At 34.7% G+C, this 12,947-nt stretch overlaps 1 protein-coding gene across 5 annotated transcripts in view; it reads left to right on the top strand.

The window, feature by feature from the left end:
• Window positions 1–12,947, top strand: part of LOC149801705 (E3 ubiquitin-protein ligase NEDD4-like) — a 110,181-nt gene that overhangs the window by 12,230 nt on the left and 85,004 nt on the right. For all 5 annotated transcript variants that reach the window (XM_089955975.1, XM_089955977.1, XM_089955976.1 and 2 more), the window contains exons 4-6: window positions 4,703–4,741; window positions 7,107–7,160; window positions 11,343–11,455. In XM_089955975.1, the coding sequence (XP_089812101.1) occupies window positions 4,703–4,741; window positions 7,107–7,160; window positions 11,343–11,455 (206 nt within the window). The remainder of the gene's footprint in view (window positions 1–4,702; window positions 4,742–7,106; window positions 7,161–11,342; window positions 11,456–12,947) is intronic.

The raw sequence follows: 12,947 nt of genomic DNA on the forward strand, positions 1-12,947 counted from the left end.
ATGATTTATCTCAGCGATATCTGACTGATTGCAACTAACAGTTTGTCAAAAGAATGACTTTAATAGCAGTAATACCATATCTTTTGCTATTGCATATATGATACTTTTCTGGGTGGAAAAAAACTCAACTAAATAGATTCCAGAACATTGGATCTCCCCTGGGACACACCATAGACAAATACACTCTGTCGTTCTTTTTCTGGTTGCTTGGGTATAACGTCTACATTGGTTACACTGTTGAAGGTTTGCCTTCACTTTATGGGTAAAGTGAAATGACTTCTGTATGCATAGTCTTAATTTTGTATTATATCCCTGGTAGTTTTTTCTCTGTTACATGTAATTTATGCTCTCTCCTGAGTTACTAGCCTTTGTCCCATACACAGTGTACTGCTTTGCATTTAATTCTTCTTTTGTTATATTCCTTATCTGTGCATAAATGGTTGTCTGTGGACACATTAATTGCAAATATTTGTAATTGTGAACCCTGCAATTTTTTTCCTTTGTAAAGTAGGTCACAAAACGCTTTTTACCTTCATATTGTGTGCTCAGTTATTGAATATGGGTTATTTTACACTAGTATTTTCGGACAGCTTTCTCTGATTTTTACCATTTTTTGCCCTTTATCTGCATGCAGCTATGGACTTTCGGGACTTACTGCAGGTTATGGATCGACATTGTCTTTTTTAAGTTGGGTCGGAAAAGACGGGGTGTGGACCTGCTTCCCAGAAATACTCTAGGCAGATGGAGAGCTGCTCTCAACTTGTTGCTGAATTTACTGCAAAGGACAATCTGTTGACTCCACCAGAAGAGTTATCAGTTCAAGTTCCTCTCCCCCTAAGTTGCTCCCACGCCAGAAAGACATTGGGTCATAGTCCTGCCTCACAGGAGAGAGATGGGGACAAAGTCATCCTTTCAGTCTTCATTGTTTCTCGTGAGTTAGATACAAAATAGGCTGATGGGTCTCCTGCTCCCTTGCACCCACTGGCAAAGGTGGCAGAGGAAGAGAGATGGTCTTTCGATGACCTGTTTCCAAAACATTTTGGTTCTCATGACATGAAAATTCTTTCCAGTTTGGAGGCACTCAAGTTTTCAAAACATCTGGCCAACAAGACAGATTCTCACTTAGCAGACTCATATGCAGAGACCAATGTCTCACTTTCAGTTGTCTAATTGGAATATTTCTTCTCTCTTTTGGTCTCATAATAAAAACCCCTATGAACCTTTGGGTGGAGTTTTCCTTGAGAACTGTATACTTAAGATGGTTTTCTTGTTCTCCATAGCATCTGCAAGACAGTTGAGTGAGCTTTATGCCCTATCCTGTGGGAATTATGAGACAGTTTCTCTCCTTTGCCAACCAGTTGTTTTTTAGCAAAAGAAAGCAGCTTACATCAGTTGCTACTATCATGATGGAGATTCCTGGTCTCAGTCATATCTGTGCTGGGGATGATCAAGCTAGACATTTATGCTAGAAAATGAATGAAGGGCAGTATGTATAGATAGTCTGTCTATTGGGTGTCCAAGGGATTATCCATTGTTGTTGAATGTTCTGGTTCACCCTGTGGGGAAGGATGAATTCTTGTAATACAGTCTGTGCAGTTGAAACATGTGTGGTATTACTGATATTAAATTGAGTGTGTGGGGGGGATAAACTAATTTTATTTAAGTACTTACTACCAGTCGCTGTTGCCAGATTCATTCATCCTGGCCTGCACTGAAATCCCACTAAGTTAGGCCGCCCCCTGGAAAAAGAATGAAGGGCAGTATATATGGGCATTTATCTATGGGTGTCCCAGGGGCAAACTAGTGCTCTGGAATCTTACAATTCATCCAAATGGTAGGACAGATTCATCATACAGCCATGGTATTCTACACTCAGAAAAGTACTAGTTATGCAATAGCAACTGTTAAGTATTGTCATTAGGATTAGCCCCACTCCCCCCCCCCACAACAAAAATAAATACATTATGGAATGTGCATGAGTCAGCATTTTTTGTAATATCTTGGCCTGCTTCATAATAGCTTTTATTTGGAAGGGTTTTATTTCCATAAGTTTTTTGTTCTTTATATTTGTAAAACTTTTGTCACTATACAGCCTGTATTGTGCAGACATGCTACTAAACTCCATGTATGCACATGTACTTTGTCAGATTGTCATGGAACTTTGTTAATACTGACATTCATATCTCTTATTCCAACATTTTTAGATCTTCCAAATTAGACGGATTTTAGAGGACTTCATAAAATATTTTCCTTTACAAAATGTTTTTTTTAAATACAAAATGTTGTGAAAACTTTAGCTTTTGCTATCACTGCTGAAAGTGACACACTCAAGATTGTGAAAGGAATTGAGATAAAGTCTTATAATATATAGTCAGGGCAATGAAACAAATACAAGGTTGACATTGGGTTTCACTAGAAGGCTAATTATGATATATAATTGGTTCTAATTGAAAATGGTGGTGATCTGACCTTGGCTATGGCTACCATAATGAACAAATTACAAATCTTGTCGTGGATGGTTGTATTTACTTGGAGTATTTGCAGAAAGTCTTCTGATGGTATCTTGTTAGATCCAATATGTCTGGTCTCCATGAAAATTGTGCCAATCTTGTTAGATCCAATTTGGCAGCCATAATTTTTTAAAATTATGTAACTCAATTTAAGTGAGTGCTTTCACTGAGGGCTTGTTCTGTCATTTCAAACATGCAGAGAATAATTGGAATTTGAACATGTAGCAAAGTTGATTGAATGTAGCATCATATACAATGCATACATCAGGTTAAATTGAATATTGTTTTGCTCAAGAATATCAGAGATACCTGTAGTTTCAACAATTAGTAGTTAAAATGAAGAAATATTCTCATCTTGTGCAAATTCTTTACAGAGAGTAGAGTGTCTGTCTTAGGGACTCTTGTTTAATCATGTACTTATATATCGAAGAATACAGTGACAATCTTTTGGATGTTTTACTGAAACTGTTGGATGTTATCAACAAAGATATATACAAACTGAATCCTTTCATAATCGGTGGTAAAGCACAGCAAATGAAGCAATGGAAAGTAAATTAACCAGTTAAATAGAGGAAAAGGTTGAATTTCTGTTTAGTTTCATTAAACAGCATTTTGCTTATTGGAACATCTGTACATGTTTAGAAATTTTAGTAAACATTGCAGCCTTGCAAGCAAATTGCTTTAGAGGTGCCTTTTGATACTTTTAATTTTCTGCATTCAGGACTGTTTTTGTTTCCATGGTAACAAAGTGCAGCAGGTATAAATTGATAGTGCTTAACCATAGGGTACCAGCATAAGCATTTAGAATTTGAGATTACTGGATCATAGAAACTCAAACTCAAGGACAAAGTAGGAGTCTTTACATACATGGGGGCCTAGAGTTGGGGTATAGATGTCATCCAGCAGTGTCCAGAATGTGGAAATACCATTAATAGCAAAAGCTTTAATGAACAGTTTCACAGAAATTTATGATTATTGCTGCCTCTATTTTTAACGCCGTTTTCTCTCGGTCCACTAATGCAGACTAGAACAAGAAGAAAAAACTCCGGTTAAAAATCAGAAATGTATTTCGGTAGATCTAATGATACATCTAGTTCTCTCAAACCATAAATATTTATTTTGATAGGCAAAGTAAGGAGTTGTCTGAAAAAAGATGTGGACATTGTTTGCACATGTAACAAGTGTCATATTTATACTGCTTGTCAAAATACAGATACTTGTATGCTAGATAGTCCTCAGATATTTGAAGGTACGAAGCAATAATATTATACCCATTTAATTTGACATGTTCATTTGCTGTTTAATACTGTTCAGTTCATATTTGTCTCGGGTGTTTAATACTGTTCATTCCATGTTCTGGTGCTTAATATTGTTCAGTCCTTGATTGATCTGGTGTTCCATTCATCCAGTCCATGTTCTGTTGTTTAATGATATACAGTTCATGTTTTGATTTGGTGTTTAATACTGTTCAGTCTGTATTTCCATATTGCACGTCCAGAATAGATTTAGTTTTCATTGTCGCCTGCACATCAGTATAATTTGCACCAAATAAAGCTTTTATTTATTCCAATTTGCTTTGAATTTTATTTGCAATGAATAGCGCTGGGTACATCAGAAGTGTTAAAAATATGGGGTATGTAATAAATATAAAAGCAGCATTCATGTTTTTTTTTACAAGTATGGGGAAAGGGTTTGTTAGATGATACATCACATGAATATCACATGAATACATCTTAGCCCTATGACCTTGACATATTCGTTTGCTGTATTGAACTCTTTATTTTTGCCATCTTGTAATAAAACACTTTGGTGGGTTTTTTAATTTTTTTATTACATGACACATTTTTATTACAGCTGTATGTAAACATGCTTATTTAGTACAGGAGTTGGAAATCATTTCTGAAATGTGACAAGATTACATTTTTACTTCCATAATGTTTTCAGCTGAAATTTCCTGTTAATATAAACATTAAATCACCCATGTTCAAAAACTGAATTTTCAGACCTGTGTGGACTTATCCAAGAGACAAGATCTGTTTGGAAACATTATGGAAATTATTCTGATTAAACTTCTGACAGGCCTGATAGATCATTCTGGCAACAGGACAAGTTTACTAAATGATTTAAAAAAATTAGTATCAAAGAAAGAAAGTTTGCAAATATTACACCTTTTTGATGTTTATACTTTTCAGACATTGAATCCAAAATGGAATGAAGAATTTCTCTTTCGGGTAAGTTTGTCAGTACTAATCCCATATTGCCATGATATTATATACACTTGCATTTAAGTTGATTTCAGCTGCAAACTGCATAGACCCAGATCTGCTGTTGCATAATGTGATGGCAGATCTGAATCTGTGCAGTTTATTAAGAGTAAGTCAAGCAGACAACATGGACCATGGTCTGCCAATATACTGTGCGATGGCACATCAGGGTCTGTGTTATTTGCAGTTGGATTCACTTATAAGTGAGTATAAATATTATATAGCTTGAACTTAGGAAATTTCCAACAGCATATACTTAAAAAATATTTTATGATAAATGTACTACTTTTAAAAAAATCCAATAGAATTCTAAATTTGCAGAACTTTTGATGTTAAAAAAATGTTTCTTGATGGTAATAGTTTAATTATTGCATTGTCCACTTTGTAAGGGGAGAAATTGAAGCCAAGTTTTAAGTATGGAAACATGTTAACCAGTACCCCCACCACTAAAAGTTTCCCTACCCACAAATCTCCACCTTGATTCTCCAGGGAATAGATTTTAATTTTGAAATCGCAATGCACATCTGCAGACCAATGCAGGTCATGTCTCTTTTGATGAACATTTCCACATGAATTTAAACATAACACCATGTAAATTTAAATTGATCACTAATTTATAAGAATTGATAATATATCCTATGTTATTGAGCAAAGATGGGATACAAAATGTTTGATTTCACAGATGTAACTGGGGCAAGTAGACATACATCTCTTTCACCTCACAATGAACAAAAACTTGCTTTGTATGAAATATGATGCATGACTAATGATAATGGGTATATAACCTTTTTATAAAAAAAATACCACAATGTAAACAGTGTACGCTATTTTTCCAGTTTCTGCCAGCATTTCATAAGATTCCAAGAGTTAACATTTTGATACCAAGACTATTTACAAAATACAGAAAACTGTCAAAAATTATATTTGTGCTTTCTTTTTCCAACTTGTTTCATGAATTAGGTTAACAAATGTACTTTCCATATTAGGTCCAGCTCTGTCAGGAACTTAAATTATTGCTATAAAATTGGTCCAGTTGTAGGATGTAATACTTACAACAAACACATTGTTACAATCCATATATGGTGAAAAATAATTTAAGAATTTATATAATTTGTTGTGAGAATCTTGGCCTGAATATGAATGTATATCATTACACTTTCTTCCTGAGAAACCTGGAATTATGATAGCAATTAATCATGACACTTTCATTTGCAGACATTGGAGAACTTGGGAATGTCTTGAGCATTGCTGCTAAATTTCAGTCTTTAGAATTTAGTTTTGTTTTTGATCCAGTAAAATATTGCACATTGTTAACTGTAAATGTGTTAAGCACAACCTTTTGGTCAACATTTTTCTATCTGTTTTTTTTGTGGATGAGTGCATGTCTGAGTAGTGTGAGCACTGGTGCATGAGAGTTCTGTGTGAGCACTAATGCAAGAGAGCTAGGTGTGAGCACTGGTGCACAAGTGCTAGGTGTGAGTACTGGTGCATGAGAGCAAGGTGTGACCACAGGTGCATGTGAGCTAGGTGTGACCACAGGTGCATGAGAGCTAGGTGTGACCACAGGTGCATGAGAGCTAGGTGTGACCACAGATGCATGAGAGCTAGGTGTGAGCACTGGTGCATGAGAGCTAGATGTGAGCACTGGTGCATGATAGCTTGGTGTGAGCACTGGTGCATAATAGCTAGGTGTGAGTACTGGTGCTTGAGAGCAGGGTGTGAGCACTGGTACATGAGAGCTAAGTGTGAGCACTGGTGCATGAGAGCAAGGAGTGAGAACTGGTGCATGAGAGAAAGGTGTGAGCACTGGTACATGAGAGCTAGGTGTGTGAATTGGTGCATGAGAACTGGTGCATGAGAGCTAGGTGTGAGAACTGGTGCATGAGAGCTAGGTGTGAGCACTGGTGCATGAGAGCAATGTGTGAGCACTGGTGCATGAGAGTTAGGTGTGAACACTGGTGCATGAGAGCTAGGTGTGAGCACTGGTGCATGAGAGCAGTGTGTGAGCACTGGTGCATGAGAGCTAGATATGTGTTGTTAATTTAATTGTGGTATAGGTTTCATTCCTACTCATTAACAAATAATTCTCCAACCAGTTTGACTATATCAGATTCACTCTGTATGTAAGTTTGTGTCTGTGTCTGTCTGTCTGTCTCTCTCTCTCTCATTTGCTGTATTATAAATTTGCATGTATTTAACAGATTATCTTTAATTTATCATTCACCAGTATTTTTCTAACAAAGAACTGTTATGTGTTTATCTGTAATCATGATCCTCATAAAGAAAAGATAAATATTGTTCGTATACTTTGACTGTATATTTCTTTTGACAGGTTAATCCAATGGACAATGTTCTCCTATTTGAGGTTTTTGATTCTAACCGCATAGTAAGTGATTTTGACTTTAACTCAATAATTTTGTTCTCTACTTATCATTAGTTTACCAGAAGTTAATTGATCTGTGCATTCACTGTGATATACTATACATGGAAATTTCTGCATAATTTGTTAATTATACATTTCCACATAATTTCTGACTTTTATTAATTGAATCATTAATTTATTTGCAGTGTTGCATTTATCAGATTATTTCATAGCTCTGGATAAGAATGTAATAAATTGGGTATTTTACTCCCTGATTTGGAGCATTTAAATTTAAAAAAAAACTCATTGTGGTATTTTGTAAACTCCAAAACACACAAGATAAAAACCTACTATACGAGACTGAGTCTTAATCATCAAGATGATAATCTTGGCTTTTGATGTCAGCCTAAATCAGGGCACATTTTTTAATTAAATAACAGAATTGCTGGTTTCTCATTTTATTGATATACCAAAATTATCTTGTAAGGGGCATATACACTTACATCCTGTAAGCTTAGGCCAGCTATACACTTTCTGAGTTTATTACAGTGTGGTCAGTGATCTTAGGATATTTTACTCTACCTCGGTTCTGTTCTCCATTTCTGCCCACAATTTGAGAAAGTCTGAATGGTTACAATGTTCTAAAACTATTATATGACAAAGATTGATGCAAGTGTTATCTCGATTAAAATTAATTTTCAGCTTTACATTTCCATCACTATTTCATTGAGTTTTTAGCTGTACTGGTCATATACCAGAACAGCCTAATGGATAGCTGTTACTTATTGTGTGATGTCCATCTGCCCATTTGCACAAGTTTATTATCAATACTCCTTCTAAACTACATGGATGATTGCCATGAAACTTTACACACACATTCATCCCAGGGTTTACTTGATCCTTAATGAAAATGGTACTGCTTAAGCATCATTATGGTCACCGCAGCAGCCTTCTTGATTTGATTAAATTGCTACTTCTCCCAAGTAGATGGCTATATCAGTATGGGATTTTCACTTAAAGACTTCATATGATGTCTCCTTGGTCACATGGAAATCTAACACAGCAGCTGTCTTAATTTGTTATTATTACTTCTTCTGAACAGATGGTCATATCAGCATGGGGATTTTGCTTAAAGATGTCTCTTTGGTAATAAATGAAAATGATGCCACCATAACACCCATTATGAAAATCTTCTTATGGTTACTGAGCAGAAAGTCATAAGGACAAGGAATAATTACCAGAAGACTTCTTGTGATGTCCTCAATGAAAATTATGCCACTTGGACATCCAGTATGGACACAGTGGCCATCTTGAAAATCTTGTTATTGCTACTTCTCCTGAATGGATTGTCATATCAGCATGGGTTTTTATGTAAAAGATTTCACATGATGTCAAGTTGGACCTTAATGAAAAAATGGTGCCAATCTGACATAATTTGGCTGCATCTTCATCAGTCTTGAAAATCTTGTTTTAATTACTCCTAAATGGATGGTAATATCAGTATGGTTTTTTCATCAAAGGTCTTTGAGTGATATCTGGTTTATCCTAAATGAAAATGATGCTGATCTTAATTCAGTGGCTACATTGAAAGCCTTGTTGCTCAAGAATATCAGAGATGGTTTCAGCACTCAGCAGTTTAAAAGATGAAATGTTGTTATCTTGAATTCCTGAAAATTCTTAGAGCTGTTCATTTGGGGGACTTATTCCCATGCTAAACTTGGACTTTAATTAGAGTCCCATTGTTCTTGTCAGCAATTTTAAAACTACATAGAATTTAGGTCAGATCTGATAATGTAGATAGTATCAAAATAAAAAATTGTTTTTGCAACTTGTTTCTTTACAAGGAAATTTGTATGGCCCGTATTTACTCACCTTATGGATGGACAGATACTTCTTATTCGTAAAAATTATACTGTACCTATTATGGGAAGCATTGTTCATTTTATAATTTGACCTTGTGCCAATGACCTTTATTTTTCATTTTTGGCACAAGAATGGGCCCTCTGTGTTGCTGGTAGGACACATAAAAAGTACAAAGAAAATTAAGATTATGGTTGACTAAATCGAACACATCCCAAGCTTACTAAATGGAGTATGCAGTCATTGTCAAAGAGGTGTCGGAGAAGCAGTTTTTCACTAGCGAACATAATTTTTTTAGTGATTTTGATTAGTTGTTTAGCATGAAGTCTATTAGCATTGATAGAAAATTTTTAAAGAGAAAATGAAATCTTCATTGATTACACTGTTGCATTTATTTGCAAGTAGTTTACAGGGAGGAAGAAATGTAGACTCAAATGTCCAAAATTTAAGTCTAAGAGGGAATGTCTTCTCTAGAAAAGGGAATTTAAATCTCAGTGTGAAAAGCTCACATCTTGAGAGTCTGATAATGATTACATGATGCTGGGTATTGGATTTATTAATTTCTGCAAAAGATATTTACTTTACCAGCACTGTATTCTTTGAATCAGTTGTTAATTCACAGTATACCTGTATTAGGTTTGGTATAGTTTTCTAGTTAACTAAAATAATTATGTCTTAAACAGTGGTTGTGATTATTTTAGATAAGGAGCTGTACTTTGATTCTACATGGACTGATTTAAAGCATATAATGCTAGAAGAATTTGAATATTTATTGCAGAAAATTAATGAGTCTATGATGTGAATGTGTATGATAATGATATGTTTGAATTTCTAGAAAAAACCCAAAACAGGTTGTGGTATTTGCAACCCCTATTTTTTAGTCTATATGCCCACGCTTTTTGATCAGGTAAAAGCCATTGGATCCCATTTTTTCCATTTCTGGAATGAGTCATAAGAGGTTCAAGAGCCTAATGTAAGGTGCATACAAAGCTTAGGGTCACGTTTCTTCACAAAGTTAGAGACCAGATAGAAAATTGTTGCCAAAGTTTAAAAATTAGTAGTTAACTTGAAAGTCCTGAAAGCAAGGACTCGCTAATGAGAGCTTTGATCAGTGCTTCTTTGCAGACAGCTGCATTTCAAATTTTGGAGAAGGTTTTGTTTGCTCAGGTATTGGAAGGTAGGACATAAAAGTCCTATTGTATTGCCTGTGAAGTGAATCTAGCACATTAGTTAACACTCACTGACAGAGAGAAGAAACTATCTTATTTCGAGTTAATAAATTTAGGTATATTATTTAAATTGGAAAATCTTTATTTCCATTTAACAGTTTACAGTTAAACCTGTTAGATAAATTATGTCTCTATATTAGTTTGTATAAGATGAGGCATATTCCATTTTTTATGGTCAGTAAAATCTTTGTGTAGGCATTCTCTTTATGACCTTTACAGGAAAAGTCATTGTCTGGCAACAGTGGATGATTGCTAGGCAAGTAATATTATTTTACTTTGCCAAAATCATATAAAATTACTAAGCTGAAACTTGGAATTGTGTGCATTATCCTGAAAACATGAATTTGAAGAACTTAATTTTTTTTTTCTCTCACCCTTGTTCTAAATTACATGCACAGGTCATGTAGACATTCTGTGCAGGTTATTTCAGTTATTGGTATCATTTGTGAGACTTTGATTACACATACCATTGTATGGTGATTAGTCACTAAATATCTCTCCCTTGGAAGATCATTATATACTTGTCACATGAAATTCATGCTGCATAATTAGTATTAAATCAGTAGACATTTTTAGACAAGTTCAACCAAGATGTGTGATCGTGTGTACACAGGATCAACTGTTTTGCTATTATGTCATGTTCAAAGTGTTGCATATCGGAAAAAAAGTTTAAACTACCCCCTGTATTTGTATTGATTTGCTCTGATATCTGCTTTGGTTGACCCAATTTAGTGTCAGTTGTCCATTGTAAAGTCCATGGCAACCATCCAATGTTACCTGGAATTGTTGTGCATATTACTCAACAATCTGGCATGAATAAACCAATTTAATAAGTTTAGAACAACATTTAATATTTTAGTTTAGATCAGTAAACACGTACATTAGAATTAGGTTTTGAAAATCATTTTTTAATTTCTATGAATTCAATTTTATTGTGTTGTACCAATATTAATGGATTTCATTATTGCTATAAAGCATGAATTTGATGAAATACAAAACTGTTGTCGGCATTACCCAGTTATTAATCCATGAATTAACATACAGATGAAAATATAAATTTTCCTAAAGCCACAAAAATGTATACACAAGAGTTTACATGTATTTTGCCTGTCTTCAGACTCGAGATGATTTCCTGGGCCTAGTCGAGATCCCCCTCAGCCACACTGGTATTTCCTTGGAAAGGCAGGGAAGGGATATAGCTGCCAAGGATTACATCCTCAGACCTAGAAGGTTAATTAGCACTGCAAGATCATTATTGTAAAGTCTAGAATTGTTCTTTATAAATGAGTTATTTTACTACATGGTTTACATCTAATTTTGTCGATGTGTGTGTGTGTGTGTGCATGTGTGTTTGTGTGTGTGTAAATTTCATTTGGGTATTTTTGTACATCATACATAGCAACTTATAATATCAGATAAAAGTTGTAATCACGAAAACAGGTATCATGCATGTATCTTAGAATTTGTCAAGCATCTTAGAGAGCAAGACTAACTCAAAGGGTGCTTGATTATATCAGTCTAAAATATGATTGTTTTCCTAGCAATCAGGTATCATTATTTTAGACATGCATGGAGCATAGTGCGTATATTACTTGAATATGCCATAGAAGAAAGATTGGCTGTGCTTTAATTTACAGTATAATCCCTTTTTGTTTATGAGACTTCAGGTTCCTACATTATGTTCCTGTCTTTACATCTGATTAGTGTAGCTTACAGTCTTTTTAAAGTGACCAGTCTAATACATTATCATTGCAATACATGGCCTCATCAAGGCTGTGTATTTGTCGCCAAATGTGAAAGAATTTTGAAAGTGGTGCTATTTTTTTACTGACTGTGAAAGTTGGTGGTGACAAATTTTTATAAAGTAAATTTTTTATTTTTCTTTGATATAAGCGATTCAGGTCGCTTAATACCTGCTTTCATTGTCAGTTGATCATGTCAATAGATGATGAATGAGATGTTATTCGAGCATGATTGCAGCTAATTGCAAGGTGTCAGTCGGTTTTGAGAAGCAATTAAATGTGAATAGTAGAAAATAAGGAATGGCTGGTGGATATACTCTACAGTATTGTTGAACAGGTCAGCAAAAAGATTCAGGGTCATTTGCACGTGTTGTTTATGTTTATTGCAAACTGTGAGTGTGAGATGCACTTGTGACAGCTTAGTGTTTTAATGATTATTTACCTAGATAACAACTTTCTGTGGTCTGAACTTAACTGAGTAACACAGGATGCTGCTACAAGGATGCCAGTCATCGACTGTAATGGGCTCAAGTTGCTTATATCAATGAAAAATTAAAAATTTATGTTATAAAACAAGGCTGTATCCAGCACAAAGAATATAGCAAATCTAGCACTGAAAAACAAAGATTTATATAAGCTGCATCGGAAGCAGCTACCAGGTTACTTAGTACCCATATTTCTACTGCAGACTGAGTGGAGGTTCAGTCACTGGAATCTGACAAAACAAACATACAAAATTCAATGGGTATATCTACTCTGAAAAATTTAATGAGATATTCTATTGATGGGCCCATTGTTGAGAATTTTGATTTCAGAAGGCATTTGAAAAATGGTCTTGGAAAAAAATGAGGCAGATATTGATGAAGTGTTCATAAAGACTAAGCAGTATTTTGTATTATCAGTTATAAAGAAACTTTCTTATTCATTCTTAGTTTTCATTTGCTATACACTGAACCTCATGTGTATATAATGGTTTTGTT

This window comes from Sinohyriopsis cumingii, chromosome 4 (assembly GCF_028554795.1).
Source record: "Sinohyriopsis cumingii isolate HCF-2022 chromosome 4, ASM2855479v2, whole genome shotgun sequence".
Taxonomy (NCBI): domain Eukaryota; kingdom Metazoa; phylum Mollusca; class Bivalvia; order Unionida; family Unionidae; genus Sinohyriopsis; species Sinohyriopsis cumingii.